The 20981-nt window shown below is 42.0% G+C and overlaps 2 protein-coding genes and 1 pseudogene across 5 annotated transcripts in view; 2 read left to right on the top strand and 1 right to left on the bottom strand.

Annotated features, from left to right (window-relative positions):
* The window catches only part of Gabpa (GA binding protein transcription factor subunit alpha), a 37044-nt gene extending 28697 nt beyond the window's left edge, over positions 1-8347 (bottom strand). The window contains exons 1-2 of one of the 3 annotated variants that reach the window (XM_004654377.3): positions 8229-8347; positions 897-999 (exon numbers count right to left, since the gene is read on the bottom strand). In XM_004654377.3, coding sequence (XP_004654434.1) covers positions 897-973 — 77 coding nt within the window. In that variant the 5' untranslated portion in view covers positions 974-999; positions 8229-8347. Of the gene's footprint in view, positions 1-896; positions 1000-7267; positions 7444-7730; positions 8092-8228 lie in introns of those variants that run through there. The other 2 variants (XM_045148719.1, XM_045148720.1) reach the window with 2 other exon arrangements.
* On the top strand, positions 1094-7262 carry LOC101617994 (annotated as a pseudogene).
* On the top strand, positions 8173-16584 carry Atp5pf (ATP synthase peripheral stalk subunit F6). 2 transcript variants are annotated; one of them, XM_045148722.1, is made up of 4 exons: positions 8173-8308; positions 11527-11702; positions 15266-15390; positions 16405-16584. In XM_045148722.1, exons 2-4 carry the CDS (start codon positions 11542-11544, stop codon positions 16440-16442), a joined length of 324 nt encoding a protein of 107 aa, XP_045004657.1. In that variant the 5' UTR covers positions 8173-8308; positions 11527-11541; the 3' UTR covers positions 16443-16584. The 2 variants fall into 2 exon arrangements, with proteins under 2 accessions (XP_045004657.1, XP_045004656.1); XM_045148721.1 differs by lacking the exon at positions 8173-8308 and adding an exon at positions 8316-8436.
* Positions 16585-20981: the final 4397 nt, after the last annotated feature.

Below are 20981 nucleotides of genomic sequence, written 5' to 3'. Positions count from 1 at the left end.
ACTGGACACTTAAAAAGTTTTAGAGTTCAGTTCAATATTCTCTCAGTCTTTCCCTTCAATCCTTCTTCTATCACATCTCCTGCTTTACGGAGTAAAACAGAGACCAGCTACACCTTCCTTGGTCTTCTTACTTTTTCCAAATCTTCATTTCTACCAGTATTCTCTTTCCTTGAGTTCTGAGTCCACCACTACTACTCTCCTTTTAAACTGCAACATTCCATTATTAATCCAAGACCAATGCATTTTAGTGTTAGTATATGCCTGGTACTGTGCACAGAATTACTCATGTACCTGCATATCTCCTCAAAGACAATGTGATATTCATAAGGACAGAGGAGTGTCTTCTTTTATTCATAAGTTCCTGACAGTTAACAGTTTATAGCAGTTATTCATAAATAAACATTTGTTAAATTAGGTCACATTTAATTACTCCTTTTGTGAAGTAAAAGTAACCAGTATATAGGAAAACAAAATCAAATACTGCCTAAGAGGGGGAAGATACTATCAAAATTGTATAATCATTATAAACTAAGCTCATTATTATCATGTGTACCATTCTCTTTAAGCTACAAACACTAAATTAGAAAGAGACAAAAAGGAAAAAACCAAATGAACAGTGGCTATTCCTGAAATTAAGTATGTTGTTAATATTAAAAAATGATAAATTCAGGACAGGAGAGACGGCTTACTGGTTAAGGCACTTGCCTGCAAAGCCAAAGGACCCAGGTTCAATTCTCCAGTACCCACATAAACCAAATGCACAACGTGGCACATGCATTTGGAGTTTGTTTGCAGTGGCTGGAGGTCCTGGTGGGCCCAATCTCTCTTACCTCTCCCTGTTAAATAAATGATTAATTAATTAAAAAAAGAAAAACGATAAATTCAGAAATACCAACCTCTCCTCTGTGCACTCTGGCTTCTCTGTTCCATCAATCTCAATTTCTATCAGCTCTTCTGCTTCTCTTTTAGTCATGGCTGAAGTATTTGAGACGCTTAGTCCTGTAAGAGTTAAATTTTAAGAGATCACAAAATTATATGCATAAACAAAAACAGTATGTAGATGTCTTCCTGTGTGTCTGCTTCATTAAGGAAGATGGCAACACTGGGGGAACCTGTATGTCTGGGGAAGGATATCTGCAGAGCAAGTGAATTGCTGGGAAAACTACATAGTGGAGAAGCACTGCCACAGAAACTTCAAGCTTTACAAAGAGTCCTTCAGAGTGAGTTCTGCAATGCTGGGAGAGGAGGTGTATGAACATGGCTATGAAACTGTTGACATCAGTAGTAGTCCTGAAGTGAGAGCTAATGCAACTACAAAAGCTACCGTTGCATTTGCTTCCCGAGAAGGTCACTCCTATCCTTGGGTTCTTGAGCTACCCAAATTAGAAGAGGGCCTTGGATTCACTATCATGGGAGGCAAATAAGAAAACTCTCCAATCTATGTATCACAGAGAATTGCTGGTGGAACTGTTGATAGACATGGGGGCCTCAAAAGAGATCAACTCCTTTCTGTTATTGAAGTTAACACTGAAGGAGAACATCACAAAAGGGCTGTAGCATGCAAAAAGCAGCTCATGGGAAGTAAAGTTAGTTGTGTACTATACACCCAAATTCTTGAAAGAAATGGAAGTCCTGCTTCAAAAAGATGGGATCAAGCCGAGCGTGGTGGCACATGCCTTTAATCCCAGAACTCGGGAGGCAGCGGTAGGAGGATCACTGAGTTCAAGGCCACCCTGAGACTACATAGTTAATTGCAGGTCAACCCTACCTCGAAAAACAAAACAATAACAACAAAAAGATGGGATCAGCAAAACTCATGCAACAGATCCAATCCACTCCAAATCTTATCCATTTGCTTTCAGCTAGAAAAGTTTTACTTGTGACCTACTGATGGCTTCATTGCCAGTGACTGTTAAAAAAAAAAAAAAAAAAGGAAAGAAACACACAGACATACACACACAAAATAGTATGTAAAAAGTACAAACCAAACCCAAATAAATGCAGAGAGAAAGCAGAAGAGGCAGAAGTCATGTTTATATGTACAAGAAGCTCACAAAAGGTATTTACAAAATAGTTTTTGTGTAAACTGGTGGCACGTTGACTTTTTTTGGATTTACCAGAACTTCTTGGCCCATGCTCTGTCAGTACTTCAAGTTACTTTAAAGTCATATGAAAGTTATACTAACTACATTAGAACAACTCAGATTCATCTTTTTGTTGTTGTTTGTTTTTCAAGGTAGGGTCTCACTCTAGCTCAGGCTGTCCTGGAATTCACTATGTATTCTCAGGGTGGCCTGGAACTATCGGAGATCCTCCTACTTCTGCTTCCCAAGTGCTGGGATTAAAGGCAAATGCCACCATATCAGACTCAAAACTAAACAGATTCAAATCAGAAGCTTAACACAGAGATGGATTACAACTGTCTAGCTAAAAGATGCACCTCACTAGCAATATTCACTGCAAAACATTGTACTGATAGAGTAATATGAATTAAAATTAATTATAGCTAGAAATTGTGTTACAAGTTATAAATCCTATACATATAATCCCAAACATGAAAAGAACAAGCTATAGATATGCATATTGACCTACCATACTATTTTTTAAATTTATTTATGTATTTGAGAGAAAGAGAGATGCACATGCAGATAGAACTGGTACACCAGGGTCTCCAGCCACTGTAAACAAATTCCAGACACGTGTGCCACCTTTTGCATCTGGCATATGTGGGTCCTGGGGAATTGAACTTGAGTCCTTTGGCTTTGCAGGTAAGGGCCTTAACTGCTAAGCCATCTCTCCAGCCCATACTTTTTTTTTTTTTTTGATTGTTTTGTTTTGTTTTTCGAGGTAGGGTGTCAGTCTAGCTCAGGCAGAGATGAAATTCACTATGTAGTCTCAGGGTGACCTTGAATTCATGACTATCCTCCTACTTCTGCCTCCTGATGGTTGGGATTACAGGTATGCACCACCACACCTGGCTCCCATTCAGTTCTTAATAACCTATTTTATGGGCTCTGAGGAGAAAATTTAGACCCTCAACCTTGCAAGACAAGTACTTTACCAACTCAACAATCTCCACAACCCTATTGTGTTACTTTAAATAATTTTTAAAAATATTTTTATTATTTTTTTTCTTTATTTATCTGAGAGTGACGGGGGCGGGGGGGAGAAAGAGAGAGAATGGGTGCGCCAGGGCTTCCAGCCACTGCAAATGAACTCCAGACGTGTGTGCCCCCTTGTGCATCTGGCTAACGTGGGTCCTGGGGAATCGAACTGGGGTCCTTAGGCTTCATAGGCAAGTGCTGAAGCACTAAGCCATCTCTCCAGCCCTGTGTTACTTTTTGAGACAGGGCCCTACTATATATAGTTCTGGCTGGCCTGCAACTTGCTATGTAGCTCAGGCTGGCCTCAAACTCTCAATCCTACCAAATGCTGGGATTACAGGCAGGCTACAACTGGCTCAGATGTGATTTAAAAAAAAAATTATGTATTTACAAGCAGAGTGAGAGTGAAAAAGGAAGAGACAGAAAGTGAGCACACATGTCGGGGTCTTTTGCCATAGCAGACAAACTCCAGAAACATGTAACACTTTGCCCATTTGGCTTCATGTGGGTACTCAAGAATTGAGCAAGCTTTGCAACCAAGCACTTTTAACTGCTAAGCCATCTCTCTAGTCTGTGAGTTTGTTTTAAATAAACTTTGTCAAATTTTAATTATCTCATGCAAAATTATTACTCAGTGATTTAACTGCTTACCTAATTTAAGAAATGCAAAAAAAGTTACATATATATTTTGTTGTGGCCATTTTTACGTTGTTAATACTGTAAGTCCCAAGTTCTGCTACTAACTACCTCACTCTAGGTTAATGGCCTTCTCTTTGCATGCCTTATCTCAGTCAAGCTTCAGAGTGGAGTTTTCAAAGTTTACTTCCACATCTAAAAAGAGTATCTTGGAACATTTTCCTAAATTTAGTACTTTAACATGTGCAAAGGAATCTGTGCTCTGACTTACATGATTTAGCAGACCAAATATAAAAATTCATTCCTATTAATAGTAACCACTGTTTATTGCTTTACAAAATCCTTATATTGAGCCCACCCTTCCATGGGCATTATCCAAAGAGGCGACTGACCTGAACTGCCTGTGGCTTCACACTGTAACATGCCAAGTCTCAATTTAAACTGCTCCAAACTGTGGTCTGTACAAAAACAGGCTTTGAGCCAGGCATGGTGGCTCACGACTTTAGTACCAGCACTTGGGAAGCAGATGTAGAAGAATCACCTTGAGTTCGAGTGAGACCCTACCTTGAAAAAGACCCCCCACCCCCCCTTAAAAAGACGGGATTTTTATACTGCATGCATGTACTATTTTGAAAGTCTGCATGTGTTACCGGGAACACTGCAGCAGCACTGCAAAAGGGGTTCTATGTTTGACTCCCCCTACAGTCTATTCTCAGTTACTACAATAGCCAGGATGTGACCCTTTTAAACTGTAAAGTTAGACCGTAGCAGTTTGTGATGGATTCCAAGAATTCAGCGGCTAATAAGGCCTTGCATGATCTGTACCCTCATCTTACCCCATTATTACTATGAACCCCTCTTATAAGCCTTCTAGCACCTTACTGTTGTCTACCCGGAACTTACTGGACCCAATGAGTGCTCTCTGTATGTGTGTCCAAGTGTGTGATACTGGAAAGCTAAACAAGCACTAATGGGGTTATGGAGACATACAATAGTCACAAGTACCTGCCTCGGTTTAAAAGGCACAAATAAGGTCTGGAGAGATGGCTTAGTGGTTAAACGCTTGCCTGTGAAGCCTAAGGACCCCGGTTCGAGGCTTGATTCCCCAAGACCCACGTTAGCCAGATGCACAAGGGGGCGCACACATTTGGAGTTCATTTGCAGTGGCTGGAAGCCCAAGCACACCCATTCTCTCTATCTGCCTCCCTCTCTCTCTCTGTCACTCTCAAATAAATAAATAAAAATGAACAAAAAAAATTTTTTTAAATAAAAATAAAAGGCACAAATAGGACTAGAGGTACTAGATGGAGTAGATGAACTATGGAGAAAAATCTATCAGCCATGCATTTTCCGTGCTTACAAAACCAACACCTGATGTACAATAACACAGCCATTTTGTTAACTCCTGAAAAAAAATAAATCTGGACCTTAAGCCTTTAAAATTTTTCCTTGAACTCATTTCCTTTCAAAAGAGTTTGCATTCCTACTCATTCAGCCTTTCCTGGGTGGACCTCCCCCTCTCAGGCATCTTTACATTGCTTCAATACAAAGCAGCTGGCCCACACATAATGGTGGTGATCTGTTCAACAATAGCAACTTTAGCAAGCTAAAACCAGTCTCTGCACGTGTAACTTTAAACTTACTTGAATTTTTCTAACTTTAAATTTTTCAGTTCTATACTTTCTGCTAAATACACCATTCCATTACTTTCAAATACAACCCCGACCAAACTATTAGGGCCTGGGTAGAAGAATGCAGCCATATTTTGTACCACTAGCCCAGTAGTTCTCTGCTATCCTTACTCCCCCTTGGAAAGTTAATAAGCCAACACAATTCTCTCTGCATTTAGCATTTTCAAACTCTTACCACAGTAGTCCAGAAAATTTGCCTTACTACTCTCCAGTACTTCTGCAGCTACAAGTACTAAGTCTTTACACATTCCTTCATCAAGCACACAAGTTCCAGAAGACCAAAATCCACATGGTCAGATTCATTACTGCAAGACCTCACTCTAGGCACAAAATTCTGTTGTATTCAGCTCCTTGTTGCTGGGACAAACATCTGATCATATACAGTTTATAGGAGGAACAGGTTTATTTTCAAGCTTACTGATCCAAGGGGAAATTCCATCAATGGCAGAAGAAATAGCTTATTTCCATAGCTCCAAGCAGAATGAAAGAACATCAATGACAGCACCACAAATCTGTCAGAGCACAAACCTGCTCTCCACACCTATGGGCGGGAATTAGATGCCCCTGGCCACTGAAGGTCCAAGTTACAAGCTAATGAGCACCCAAGTATGTCTACGGGAGACAGAGATTCACATTCAAACCACCAGGAGGCATCCATTCTTGCAGACTGAGTAGTTGTGGAGTCCTCAGCTCACTAGTATAGACAAAATACGGTTGGACTACCCACCTATGTTGTGTTTAAGGTAAACTAATAAACCTCCTTTATAACATATATTTATTCTGTTGGAAATGTTCCTTTAGAAAATTCTATTACATATTGTGGTGCCAGGAAAATAGAACTTTAGGGATGAATTTTACAAGTCTTGGTGGTATCTGGAACTGACCCTCAAACTTGACAAGCCTCTCCCTTGTCTGAAAGTATTGATAATCCATGGTGTAATCTATTTTAAAGTTATGCATGAGCCAGGAATGGTGGGGCACTCCTTTAATACCAGCACTGGGGAGGCAGAGGTAGGAGAATCACTGTGAGTTAAGGACACCATGAGACTACATGGTGAATTTCAGGTCAGGCTGGATCCTACCTCAAAAAACAAACAAACAAAAAGTTTTTTAAAAAATATTTAAAATAGTTAAATATATACATATATATACATATATTTAAATATTTAATTAAATATTTGTATATTTGAAAGAGGAGAGGGAGGAGGAGGAAAGATTATGAATGGGCATTCCAGGGACTCCTGCCTTGGCAAACAAATTCCAGTCCAATCTCATGTGTCACTTTGTGTATCTGGGTTTGTGAGGGTACTGGGGAATCAAATCCAGCCATTAGGCTTTGTAAGCAAATGTTTTAACCTGTTGAGCCACCTCTCCAGTCCACAAAAGTTTATTTACTTATTTGCCAGTAGGGAGAGGGATGGATGGAGAGGCAGGGAAGAGGGAGAGGATATAAAACAAAAAAACTAGCAAGTGTAGTTGTCCCATGCAGGCAGCAGTAGGAGGATCACTGTGAGTTCAAGGTCAGTCTGGGCAAGAATGAAGCCCTACCTCCAAAAAAACAAAACAAAACAAAAAAAATTGCTAAAATGGCCCGTGTCTTGTTGAGTTAAAGACAACACAGCAAACTAAAGACAGGCAAACCCTTTTCTTCTGCCTTCAGTCAGACCTACTGTTACTAACGAAAGGGATTTAATTTTCAAACAATTACTCATTTTGAAATTTAGCCCTGGATGCAGTCCTCTCTGGTGTTAACCCAATCAAGGTAGAATACCTAAATTTTCATTTTCCGTACCCTCGTCGCCCCAAAGTTGGCAATCTTATACGTTTTTGACTTACATCTTCGTTCAAAAGAGGGGAGGGTAGCATGCGGGTGAGTGACAAACAGTGTCGTGCCGTTCTAGGGAGGACAGCTGGATTTTAAAGCGAGTGAATGACCCAGTCCGGTGACGCGCCAGTTTGGCATCTTCCCCATGAAGGCACAGGAGCCATCCAGGGGCAGCGGGGAGGGGGTGGGGAGGCAGGGAAAGAGAGGGAGGGCGGCGGCGCACCCGCCCCGGAGGCTTGCAGTGCCGGAGCCCCGCGCCGCTCGCCCCCCGCCCCCCGCCCTCCCCGGCTGCCCCTCCCCACCCAGCTCCCTCAAGTCTCCACGAACGGAAATGGGAGTCTCAGCGCCGGGGACCAGCGGAAACAAAACACAGAGGCGGCCGCGGGAAGGGGGGGACCCCGGAACGAGGCCGGGCGGGCGGCCGGCGCGGGCCCGCGCAGCCCTCTTTCCCTCCCCCGCGGCCGCCGCACTCACCAGCTCCGGGATCGGCCCCGCGGCCCTCGACCGCGCTCCACCGCCGCCCGAGAACGGCAGCGGCGCCCGCTCCACGTGCGGCCTCTCTCCCGGGAAGACCTGCAAATCCCGCGACTGCACACCGTGCGGTCCCCGGGCCCTTCCCGCCGAGGAGGCGCCGAGAAACCCCAGCCCCTCTCCCGCCTCCCAGGCACCCCCGGGTCCAGGACTACAACTCCCAGAGAGCGATGCGACACGAAACGCACGGAGCGACGGAGACTCGCGAGGGACAAATGCCGCAAGCCGCTTGCTTTTACACGCTCACGTTCCCTGCATAGTGTACGTGTGTACAACCACAAACACCAGGACACCGACTCCGTACGGGAGGTTGAACCAAGGGACAAGTCAAACTACGCATGCGTACAAAGTAATGTTTCCAAGAAGGGGGAAAATAAATAGGGCCAAAGTAGGCTAAGAAAAGATGGCGGAATCTTCGCCAGCGGACCCGGAAGCATTTACCCTCTACTTCCTCCTCCTGTTTGGCTTCTGTGTCACCTACAGGCGTCCGGTCGCAGACTCTTCGAGGCGCTTCCTGTCCGGTAAGTGTCGAAGGACTGAGACGGCGGTCCACAATGCATTGCGAAGGACGCGTAGGCGTGCGTGGGCGGGGCCGGAAGTAGAACGGCGGCGGCGGCGGCGGCTCTGGCAGCGCGGGACAGAGTGCAAGGTGACTCGGGAGCAGCGAGGGCGGCTTGGTCTCCTGGGACTGCGATTCTGTGTTTCTTCACGAGGCTGGGGCGGTCCGTAACCTCTGTCCCACTCGGAGGAGCGAGCAGCCTGTGTCCTTGTCACCTTGGCGGCCGGGCCAGTGGTCACAGCGGTCCTCAGCCCCGCCCGGCCTTGCAGGCCGCCTTAGACCCGATAAGCTCCGGTTCTGAGGGCAAGCGGGAGAGGCGGGGCCGCGGCCTGCAGCCCAAGGTCGGCCCGGGCACGCGGGGCAGTCTTGAGCCGTGCGTGAGCAAGGCGAGCATGTTGACGTGCAACCAGGACTCCAGCGTCCCCCCGAAAATGACGATGCTAAGGCACGCTTGCTGAAAGTGTGCGCCCTATCCGAAAATGATCGTGCGCAGACAGCTTTGTGCATCGACTTTAGGATTAGCTGTTCAAGAGGCAGCAGAGGAGCTGACCTTTGGTGACCAGTCAGCACTATAAATAGAAACCTCTCCTAGGGCTGTAACTTCTTCCTTACGCCTTCCTTAGGCTTTCTATGTCAAGTCCCTAGTATGCTATTGTGGTATTTGATAGGACGTGAATTAGAATTGTGTTGCACCTCTCCTGACATGTGGCTTCTTTGTGCTAGGAAACAACACATTCACTGTAGAAAATGAAGAAGCAACAATTTTGACAAGAAATAATATGTTCCTATTTTGGTTGAATTTATAGTATTTAGAACATGAGAACAACTGAGTAAATTATATGTGTGTTTGGGGTTCAAGGAATAGGGTGAATTTAGCAGTGTGCTATTGGTACCTTGATGTTACAAAATTGAAAGTGAAGTTTCACCTATAGCCTTTTAGGTCTTTGCTTAAGAGTAGGTTAACTGGGATTGTGGGTATATTAATAACCTTTCTTAGACATAATTTTATCATCTATAAGGCAGAGATAAGAACACCTTTCTTTAAAGAGATTGCCTTAAGAGGGCAATAATAAAGTTCTGTGCAAAATACCTAGTGCTGAACAAATGTCCTCTCTCATTTTGTGCTAGAAGGGAAAGCACATTGAGTTGGACAATATTTTGGGGTTTTTTTAAAAAAAAAATTTATTTATTTATTTGAGAGCGACAGACAGAGAGAAAGACAGATAGAGGGAGAGAGAGAATGGGCGCGCCAGGGCTTCCAGCCTCTACAAACGAACTCCAGACGCGTGCGCCCCCTTGTGCATCTGGCTAACGTGGGACCTGGGGAACCGAGCCTCGAACCGGGGTCCTTAGGCTTCACAGGCAAGCGCTTAACCGCTAAGCCAACTCTCCAGCCCAAGGGTTTTTTTTTTTAATAAAGTTATTTGTCCTTTGCTTGCAGTCCTTTCTTGAGTGTGTGTTTCTCTAGAAGTACATGATTGCTGCATTGATTCTTTTAACTTTCTTGTGTAGTTTGCTTTCATTTTGGCTGGTGAAAGATCTTGCTGATTGAAGTCATTCATTCACCACTGTTCACACTGTTTCATGGTTTGTTAAAGTTGGTACTATTGACATTGTGGACTCGATACCTCTTTGGAGGTGAGGGTGATGTTGTATATTCAGGACAACTATAATTGACTTCAGACATTGACAGTGTGTCCTGGTGGATAAAACCAGGCCTCTGTCTTACCCTCACACCTGTTAAATAACCGTTGTGCTACTCTATTGCTCCCAGTTAAAATCAAGGCACCCCATATACAAACTAATTTTTGTTACTAAATTCAAGATACAAATAGTTTTGTCAGATGGGTAGAAAAGTTTCTAAATCCTTCTCCCTGATATCTCTGTAACTGTAGGCCAATAGCTGTTTGTATACTTCCGTTGGAACTCTCTGAGAATTTAAAGAAGGCTGATGTCAGGTGATGATGATACCCCGGGGGAGAGCATGAGAGGCATGTTAGTATATCAGGCTTTAACTTTATGGTTTGGGAATCTTCCAGGCTGTGCACCGAGGTGTCACTCTTCTATTACCATTACAGTTTAGGGTTTGGTAAGCCTTCATATTACAGGCTTTCAATCTGAGGGAAATATTCTTATACTAATCATTTGTCTCTCCCCCCCCCCCCAATTCCTTCTGAATTTCCTGTTTGTGTGTGTATGTTGTAATCCAGAAGTTGGTTGCATTTGATCTTTAACTCACCAACTCAGGTCTCAACCGGAATTATCCTCTCCTTTAAAGTATCTACCAAATTTTTTCAGTTAGAAAATAATTTGTTTTAGCTTCAGGTGGTCTAAGATTTGAAAATCTTAGGGTCTTGCCCCGTAGCTCAGGCTGACCTAGAATTCACTGTGTACTCTCAGGCTGACCTAAAACTCAACAGTGATGATCCTCCTACCTACCTTGACTGGGATTAAAGGCATTTACTAAAAAAAAAAAAAAAAAAAAAAAAAAAAAAAAGGCATGTAGGTCCTGAATTTTAAACTCTAAATGTCTAAATGTCTGCCTCCCTCCCAAATTCTGGCTCACTGATGAGGGTTTATTATCTAATCTTTCCCTTTGTTATTGCAGGGTCCACTTGGCCTGGTTGCTGCTTTTCTTTGTTGTTTCCTTTGGAAGTTGATTTAGTTGTCACCCTGTTGTTGAATGGCTAGAATCCTGCTGTTACAACAGGCAAAGCTATCCGCCCCCCCCCCCCCAATGGGCTTGTGAAGTGGAAACTTCCAGCTTCTGATTCCTGGCTAAGGCAACTGTCTTTAGTTTTTTTGTCCAGCTCCCTTTGGGCCTTTTGAAGAGTCAGGGAAACCTGGCACATTAGTTTATGAGCAAGTTGTCTTTTCCTGCTGGTGATAGGCAGTGTTCTTGAAGAGCCTCCCTCTCCAGTTTCCTCTGGTCCATGGGACAAAAACAATTGCTATCCCTAGTTTTTTGCTTTCTTTCAACTTTAACCCTTGTGGAACTTCAAGGTTTCAGTTCTAAATAACTCTGAGTAGCAAATATTTTGGTCAGGAACTGGCCAGATGTAAACTTTGGTAGTGGGGTTTAATTCTGGAGCAGTTAGTACAATTACAATCTCAGCACACGATTATGTAGGAAATGAGGTGCTTTAAGTTAAGCCACTAACTTTGGATGCTTGTTTTCAGTACCACAGAATCACCATGATTCTCCAGAGGCTTTTCCAGCTCTCCTCTGTTGTTCGCTCGGCAGTTGCCATTCACTTGCGGAGGAACATTGGTGTTACAGCGGTGGCATTTAAGGAACTTGATCCTATACAGAAACTCTTCGTGGACAAGATTAGAGAGTACAAGTCAAAGCGACAGTAAGTGGACAACTAACCAGTGTAAATGTAAATACTCAAAGTATGTATGTAGGTTCAAGATTCAAGTCACAAACTGTGTTGCTTTTTGTTTTGTTGTATGTATATATATGTGGAGTGTGTAAGAGTTGATGAGCATATGTGTAGAAGCCAGAAGTGATGTTAGGGTATCTTCCTGAGTTGCTCTCCGTCTTATCTTTTGGGAAAGGTTCCCTCTCTGAACCTAGAGCATACTGATCCAGCTAGAAGAGATACCCAGAAAGTCCTAGGGGTCCTCCTGTCTATACCTCCCTGGTTCTGGGAATACAGGCACATGCCACCATGCCCAGCTTTTATGTGGATGCTGGGTATCCAAACTGATGTCCTCATGCCTGAGTAGCAGTTGCTTTTCCCACTGAGCCATCTCTCCAGCCCTCAAACTGTCTTTGTAAGTGCTCAAAGGGCAAATTTAAATGTTGCCATTTAAACTGTGCCTCTGTTAAATCAGCCAAATCACAGAAATACACAGGCCCCTGGAATTGTTTAGCAACTATTTAATAAAATTAAGTCCCTTAGGGCAAAACATACAGTCAAGTTTCCAACTCAGTTTTTGCCTTTTCTATGTCATGATTTTGGGGAAATATGTAAGTAGAGCTGTTTTCATAGTTACATATCTCTTGAGAATATTAGAGAACAAAAGACCAGGGTTAGAATGAAGGAGGCCATGAATAAGACAGCCTGTCAAGATACGTTGTGATAAGTATTTGGAAGAAATTGATCAAGAGTACTCCAAATTAGGAATATAATTTTAATCACCATATTGGAAAAAAGGAAAGGCAGGAGAGCAAAGAGACATTGGGAAGATGTAATGATCCAAGTTTGAGTTAAATGAGCCTTACTGACAACACAAAAATCAAACCAGACTTGAAACTGGGTACCTAACACAAAGGTACTTCCATTTCAAAGCTAAGGAAGATAGTGAAGGCATTGAAATGTACTCAGGTGATCTGTGCCTTAGAGACTGCTCTAGGAAACACAGTTCTGTGGATGACACCTGGAGTTTATATATGAGAAAGCCAAGGCTGAGAAGTTAGAATTTGACTCTTTAGAATACAGCTGTGTGGGATTGAAAAGTTCTTCTTTCTCCTTGGGTGTTGTGGGCATCTTCAGCAGTTTTCACATTATTCTGAAAATCCCTATCTGTGGTAGTTTGAGTGGATGTCTCCCAATAGATTTCAGAAGTTTTGTAAAGCTTGTAACTGAGTTCTCCAGTTGCCTGGCTAGAGGAGGTGTCACTATGGACAGATCATAGGGTCCAGCCCTACGGTGTGGGGGCAGATCTGGAATTCCAGATATCCAAAGTGCGTGAGCTCTGCCTGGAGTTCCTAGAGTGTGCTTGCTCATAGTGATGGTGGTGGTGATTCTCTCTCCATGCACCTGTGAATGGGGGCCAGGTGCTTCTGCCATCATGGCACTTCCCCTGGATCTATAAGCTACAAATAAATTATTTCCTCCTATATCTGTGCCTGGTTTGGAAGTTCATCCCAGCAATGTGAAGCTGACAGTGACACTGTCCAAGAAGAAGTCAGTTCTTGGGTGTTTTATACACTTGTGCACACATGAGCATAGAGGTGCTCTGAGCAGGGACCGTGGGTGTGAATATAATTCTGCTGCTTACTAGCTCTGTGACCATGGACCAGGTAACCTTTCCCCCATAGTTTTCTAATACATAAAACAGAAATGATCATGAGTGCTTACCTCATTGGATATAAAGAATAGAATTAGTATAATAATTGCTAATAGTAATGGTTATTCTAATGTTACTATGCATTTTTTTAATGATAATATACCTCCTCAACTAAATATAATCCCAGTCTCTGAGTGCTGGGAATACAGATATTGGCCACCATGCCCAGGGAGAAGTCTTTTAACATAAAATTTCCTAGGACTTTGATTATAGACATGGGCAAAAGTATTAATACCCTTAAAAGAATTTCCACTTCTTTCTTTATTCTTGTAAATAATTCTGTGAGTGAGCATGTTTCATATGAGTCTATCCAGTGCTGGAAGACTAATGAAAGGCTGTACGTAGGGTTGCACTGTCCATTCTGCTGTTATCCACAGGAGATTATTAAAATTCTAAGTAATTACAGACAAGTATGAATCAAAACTCAATTCCTCAGTTACCAGCCATATTTCTAGTGTTTATATCCAGATATGGTTGGTAGCAGACTTGTTGGGTGCCATAATATAAAGCATTTTTATCATCACAAGAAGTTCTTTTGGACAGTGTTAATCAAAAAGAAAGCAGTCTATATAACAAGAAACATCACTAATAAAATGGAAGATTAGCTGAGCTTGGTAGTACATGCATTTAATCCCAGCACTCAGGAGAATCATTGAGTTCAAGGCCAGGCAGGAACTACAAAAGTGAGTTCCAGGTCAGCCTGGGCTAGAGTTAGCCACTATCTCGACAGAACCCAAAAGCAAAATTTCCATGTTTATTGTGGGAATTTGTTTCAAATTGTGTGTTCTGAGACTGGGTCTCACTCTGTATCCTAGACCTGCCTCAGTCTCCTGAGTGCTGGGATTTCAGACAAGGACAAAGGTATGAATATGTAATTTGGTTTTTTAAGATATGGTCTCATTCTAGTCCAGGTTGACCTGGAATTCACTCTGTAGTCTCAAGGTGGCCTTGAACTCATGGCAGTCTTCCTACCTGTACTTCCCAGGATGCTGGCCTTAAAGGTATACACCACCACTCCCTGCTTTGTCTTTTGTTTTAATAAGCAGGGAGAGAATGGGCATGCCAGAGCCTCTAGCCACTGCAAACAAGCTACAAATGCATGTGCCAATTTGTGCAACTGGCTTAATGTGGGCACTGGGGAACCAAACTGAGGCTGTCAGGCCTTGCATGCAATTTCTCCAACCTTTTTTTTTTTTTTTTTTGCCCTGAGGTAGAGTCTCACTCTAGACCAGACTGACCTGAACTCAATGTAGTCCAGATGGGCCTCAAAACTCATAGTACTTCTCCTACCTCCTGACTGCTGGGATTAAAGGCATGCACCAGCACACCAGGCTGTTTTGGTGTTTTGAGACAGTCTTGTTATATAGTACAATGTGCCCTGAATTCACAATCCTGCCTCAGCCTGCTATGAGCACAGTGCCCTTAAATGTTAGCAAGTTGATTGAAATGATTTCCTTTGTGTGAAACCTGATACTTATTTCACTAAGTTTGAAGTAAAATTCAGGTAGAAACATTTTCTAAAAAGTATTTTTTTACATGTGTACCAGTAAAAGTTTGTTGAAATTTGATGGTTAAAAAGTAATTAAAATTTTTTATTTATTTATTTGCAAGGAAAAAAAGAGGGAGAGAATGGGTGCACCAGGGTCTGTAGCCACTGTAAATGAACTCTATATGCATGCACCACTTTGTGCATCTGGCTTTACATGGCTACTGGGGAATTGAACCTGGTTCATTAGACATTGTAGGCAAGCACCTTAACTAATCCCTGAGCCATCTCTCCAGCCCTTATTTAATTTTTTTTAGTACATTAAATAGCTGTATTTGATTATTTATACAATAGGGCATCTGGAGGACCTGTTGATACTGGCCCAGAATATCAGCAAGAACTGGAGAGAGAGCTTTTTAAGCTTAAACAGATGTATGGTAAAGCAGACATGAATACGTTCCCTGACTTCAAATTTGAAGGTAAGTCTAATCTCAAGTTCAGTTTTTTTAATAAATGTATTTATTTATGAGAGAGAGAGAATGAATGAATGAATATGCAAGGGCCTTTAGCCACATCAAACTCCAGATACATGTGCCACCTTGTGCATCTGGCTTTACATGGGTACTGGGGAATTGAACCTGGGTCCTTCGACTTTGCCAGCAAGCATGCCTTTACCACTAAGCCGTCTTTCCAGCCCTCTTTTTTTTGTTGTTGTTTAAAGTGTGTGTGGTATATATGTATAATGTGTACATGTGTGTGTCCTGTTTGGAGGCCAGAGGACATCATATGTCCTCCTCTATGTCTCTTCTGCTTTATTTCCTTGAAAAACATTCTCACCAAACCTGGAGGTGATTTCTTTTTTCAGTCAGACTGTAAGCACTTCTCTGGTCTCCATCCCCTGACAGGACTGTGGTTCCAGGCATGTTTTGCCATGTCCAGCACAAATTCGTTCTTGTCAAGGTTTATTTTAGATGGAGAATGTAAGCCCTTTTCATTTTGGGTGGTGGTTCTGGGCTCAGATGGCACGGTCTCGTAGATGTTGTGTCCACTCTCGCTGAGCTGCAGCCCCTAGTCATGCCTTGGATTGTTGAGGATTGGCAGTTGGATGTGAGCTTGCTCATGGAAGCTCTCCTATACATGCTGTACTTCAATATGGGAGATCACATAAGACTCTGTGGTGGGGACCTGACATCAAATGGCTGATCTTGCATCCTCCCAATGTCACTTAGCAATGTTATCTTGGACAGCTCAGTGGTATCTGTTCCCACACCTGGTGTATGCTTATTATAGTTAAATGACAGCATATATAAAATCGAGTCATAGAAAGCCTCACTCACAGAAGCTGGTGAGTGATTAGCAATCATTGTGCTTCTGTAGAAATGCTTAAAAATAGATGTTTACTTAAAAAGAAAAAGACTGATGAATTTTTAACCATTGCAACTCAACTATTTATTGCAGTATGACTAAGCTTGAACTTTTCTTTACTTTCTCAGATCCCAAGTTTGAGGTCGTCGATAAACCCCAGTCCTGAAGAAAGAATGTAAAATCAGTCCAGTAGCTTTTCATTATTAGTTGTATAACTAGTATAAAAATCTGAATAAACATAACATTTCATAACTGTTAAATATTCTTTAAATTCTGATTCCAAATAAATTATTTGGTGATGTCAAGTACATGCTTGAGTACCCTGGCTTCTGTACTGTCATGTTGTTTTAAAATTAGACAAATTATGTAAAATTTGCCCATATCTATACCAGAGTCTTCCTAGTGTATGGGTGAGCCTTTTAGTAGTAGAGATACCACCTACAGTGAGCCACTGTTACGCAGTGTTTGTGAAGGAGGCAAGTGTTCCACCTTCCCCAGAATATGATGAAATGATGTGTGAATTCTTAGTCATAGCTTTCTCAGGAAATGCATTTGGTTTTTAAAATGTGTACAGAAGTACCTGTTGTGTTTTAACTACTGTTAGGTCAAAACCTAGATCCCTTATCTTTGATTGCAGGTCACTGTGACAATTTCTGCAAATTGACGAAGGAAAAGTAGTTGGAATAAAGGCAGAAGAGAGTTGTATAAAAGTACTTTATAAAAGATTCAACTGTGGTGGTATTTTGTCCAAGCTGAGAAAGAGTCAACATATAATATCTGGGCATTTGTCCTACCAGAAACCATTGAAGTACCATAGGTGGCTCTCAAGAAAAGTAGTCTTTTAAAATAAAATTTTAATGGAAAAATAGCATTGCCCGCTTATATCTAACGCTACCTGTGCGTGTATCTGTGTTTTAAGCCTTGGGACTAAGTTGGGAAATAGGATTCCTCTTAACTCCAGCACACCCATGCTCTATCACATAGCCAGGACAATTTATTTTTTCTCTGTCTCTCCTATCAGTTCTTCCCATTCATAATCTGCCTATCCCTGTGTGATAGGGTAAAGGTGAAGGGAATGGCGGGCTCGTAGCCTTAGGGTAGCACTGTCTTCATGATCAGCAGGGGTGTCTTCATACCCACTATGTTTGCTTTCTTTAGAAAGTAGGATACTTGTCTTCAACCTCTGGGCAACAGGAAATCCCAGACAACTGGTTACCTAAGTATGTCTTTACTATAGGTTATCCTAAAATCTAGAGAAATAACTTGCCAGACATACAGGTACTTCAGTGTAAATCCAATGGTAGTTGAGTATTTTTGAAGGGAAGTAGGTTTCAGAACGAATACTTAGTGGAGTAGCAGCACATGTTTTAAATCCAGCACTTGGGAGGTGAAGGAAGATCACTACTTTAGGGCCAACCTGCTACATAATAGACCTTATCTTAGAACAACAAAAACTTGAGAGATAAGAACTCTACTGTAGAAAATGGAAGTTTGCTCAATGTCTGTATATGTTTAAGAATAAAGTAGTACATTACATGTAAAAAAAAAAAAAAGGATCACAAAATGGACTGTTAAAGAATCTGCCTTCAGACCAAACAAACTTGTTGACACTTCATTGTTTTAAGAGTATATTTTGTGTAAGTATAAAAACATTTTATACTATGTTTTATGCATTTCTTCAAATTTGATAATGTGAAAATTTTGTGTGGGAATGGACACCTAATTATGGAAATGGCTTAAGGGAAAAATGAACTCTGTCTGTCCTTAATTTCATGTAGCAATAATAGTGGTCTGGAGAGATGGCTCATTGGCTGTGATGTGTACTTCCTATGCAAGCATGAGGGCCTGAGGGGGCCTGAAACCACTGCAGTTCAAATCTCTAGAGCCCACATAAACAGTTGGGTGTAGCCCTGAATCTTTAATCCTAGTCCTACAAAGGTAAGCTGAAACCAGAGAAACCCCCTCCCCAGGAAGACTCCTGTTTAAAGAAGAACATGCAGAGATCGATGGAGCTAATGCCAAGAAATGCTCCTTTCTCCTCACTTCATCCACTGTGGGTGAGCTCAGGAGGAGCTGCAAGGGTCCATACACGTACATATACCATGCACATACCACATTACAAACATGCAAATGCAAAACTATTTGTGTAATTCAGCGTAGTATAAGTGAACTGGGTTATGTTGTAGGGGACAGCATTTTATTAATAGTCTAAGTAAATCTATATTTTATCAGTATTCTTTGCTCTTTAGAAATATTCTTTTGATTAATAAAAATTATTCAGCATGTTAGAAACTGACTATTGGGTACTGTTGAGTTCCTTGGTGTTTATTAAGACCTGTATAGCATGGATCTCAAGGTGTTTACAGATTGGTAGTGGTGTCAGACAGTGTACCTACCTGTACTATGACAGAGGAACCAATCAACATAATAGGATCAGTCAGGCACGTTGGAAATTTCAGAGAGGCAATCCCCAGCTTAGAAATGGAGAGATGTCATGTAATGGGAAGACTCTGCCCTGTCTCTTCAAGAACTTGTGACATGGAGAACTAGTATATCAGGTGGAAGAACTGTTTATAAGTAAAAACATGCTGGAGAGTGAGAATGAGCTGTTGGGATGAAATGAACAGTTTGGTTTGCTGGATACATATGGCAACCAAAGAGGAGGGTGGAGTGTGGCTGAACCAGGTAAGTTGTGACAGTGTGAGAGCATATGTGGGAGGATCTAACTCCCACGTAAGAAGTTTAGACCTTAGTAGTAAACAAAGGAAGAGTGAAAGACTTAGCCAGATGGAAGAAAAAGGCATAGGAAAAAGCCAGATTTGGCAGGGAGTTAGAACCTTTAGAACAGTAGAGAATAAAATGTGACTAAAAGAAAAGGCTCCTGAGACAAGCCACGGGAAAAGGTGAGAGAATGACAAAAACCTATGATAAAAAGATGAAAGCAGTGACAAACTGCCACCAGTAAATGATGGAATCAGAAAGGGGGGGGGGGGCTAAAAATGGAGAGATTTAGAGATGGGTGATGGTGAGGCTAGAGTTTAAATATAATCCTCACAGTTAGCTTCAGCATTTTAAAAAAGATGATTGATTAAGTGAGGAGAGAATGGATGAAGATGAAATGTCCCACCATGACACGTGTACTGGGGGCTAGGTGAGAGGCAACAGGCTTAGGCTGAGAGTGGGGTATGGTGAATGTGGCAGAGATGACTGAGGATAAAGGGGAAGGTATGAGAGAATTTAAAAGCAAGTTATCAAGAGTAGAGAAGAAAAATACTCTGAAACATCCTGGATCAGATGAACCTGGGTACATAAAGACCTTGACTCCTCAGTTAACAGCTCTGAGCCTGTGAGGTTACCAACTGTGTCTACATCAGGGTCCCATGACATTGTCCACTTCATAGCATCTTGGAAAGGAACGAAATATGTCCTTACCCACCCTGCATGCACCAAATGTCCATAAAGAGTTTGTTGTTTTTGTTTTCAGAACTTTGTTTTTTTTTTTAAATTTTCAACATTTTAGAAGTTGACAGGCATCCAAGCTGAATGCTGACAAGATTGTAATCTTCAGTGGCTCAAGCTAGTTGCAGGTGGTAGGAGGGTGTAGTTTCCTGGGTTTCATTTAACAATAGGTGCGTGACTCTTTCCCTGCACTGCTACATGAGGCTGAGCAGTATAACTGTGTGTGGCTATTTTTAGAATAAGGACTTTAATCAAGCAAAGCCAGCTGTAGGGTGAAGGAAGTTCTTTGCAAAGTTGTATTAAATAATAAGTAGTTCCAGATTTAGTTATGCTAACACTCCCTTCCCCCACTGCTACAAAATAAATTGAATCTGGTTACAATAGCAACAATATTAAAAACTTGGTCAGAGCTCTAATCTTAACAATTTTACTGCATGAAAATGCTCTATCAGAACTGTGATGAGAACTACCTGTTATTAATGTTCAAGTCCCTTTAAAAAAAAAAAAGCAAATGGAAATAAATCTAGACACCAGTGACCCACAGGTAGAAATTCTTTAATAATTAGGTAATTAGTGCTCATAGTATGACCTTTGTAGAAGAAAATACTCTTTACATAATGAGTTCTATGTAGCTGTAGACAGTAGTTTAAGATAATGTATAGTATGTTTTGGGGCAATGATAATGTCTGATGTCTGCACAGCATGAAGTGTATCTTCATCTTCAGTGTCCTGTGAAGCTTTTTGTGTATTAGTGAAGTTAAGGCACTGCATAGTTTTCCTTTCACAGCCTGGATTTGTGTCACTTCAGCAGAAGCAGTGGGTCTTGGGGAGATCGGTGCTCCTGAAGTCATCCTTGAGAGCCATGTGTTTACTGGCGGTGCAAGAGGAAAGCCCTACCCGAGTGGGTCCTTCAGTCAAGGCATAGGCAACGTGTGGACTGGTTTTGTATGGACAGGGCTTCTTTGTCTCTTGCCACCAGGAGCTAGGAAACTGCCAACCAGATCCTGCTTGTGCTGCTGTTTTTCTGAAGACTGTTTCCTGCAACTCAGGCTTACTTTCTGATCTCTACTATGTCACTATGGTATAGCAGAGTAGCTACAATAGGAACCATGCGGTTTAAAATATTGACTGTTTGCTCTTTGTGGGAAGGTTTACTGGCCCCGCAGCTGATGTGATGATCTGGCACTCCAGGTGGAGGCCTGACCTCTAGGATGGAGTCTAGTGAGAAGCACTGAAGTCAGCGGGG

The sequence above is a fragment of the Jaculus jaculus genome, chromosome 5 (assembly GCF_020740685.1).
Source record: "Jaculus jaculus isolate mJacJac1 chromosome 5, mJacJac1.mat.Y.cur, whole genome shotgun sequence".
NCBI classification, from domain to species: Eukaryota; Metazoa; Chordata; class Mammalia; order Rodentia; family Dipodidae; genus Jaculus; species Jaculus jaculus.
This window is presented reverse-complemented; position numbering and strand designations above follow the sequence as displayed.

Coding starts and splice junctions, on each gene's coding strand:
- Atp5pf (XM_045148722.1), top strand. CDS start 11,542: ATGATTCTCCAGAGGCTTTTCCAGCTCTCCTCTGTTGTTCGCTCGGCA. Junction 11,703..15,265: donor GAGTACAAGTCAAAGCGACA/GTAAGTGGACAA, acceptor TTTATACAATAG/GGCATCTGGAGGACCTGTTG. Junction 15,391..16,404: donor CCCTGACTTCAAATTTGAAG/GTAAGTCTAATC, acceptor TTACTTTCTCAG/ATCCCAAGTTTGAGGTCGTC.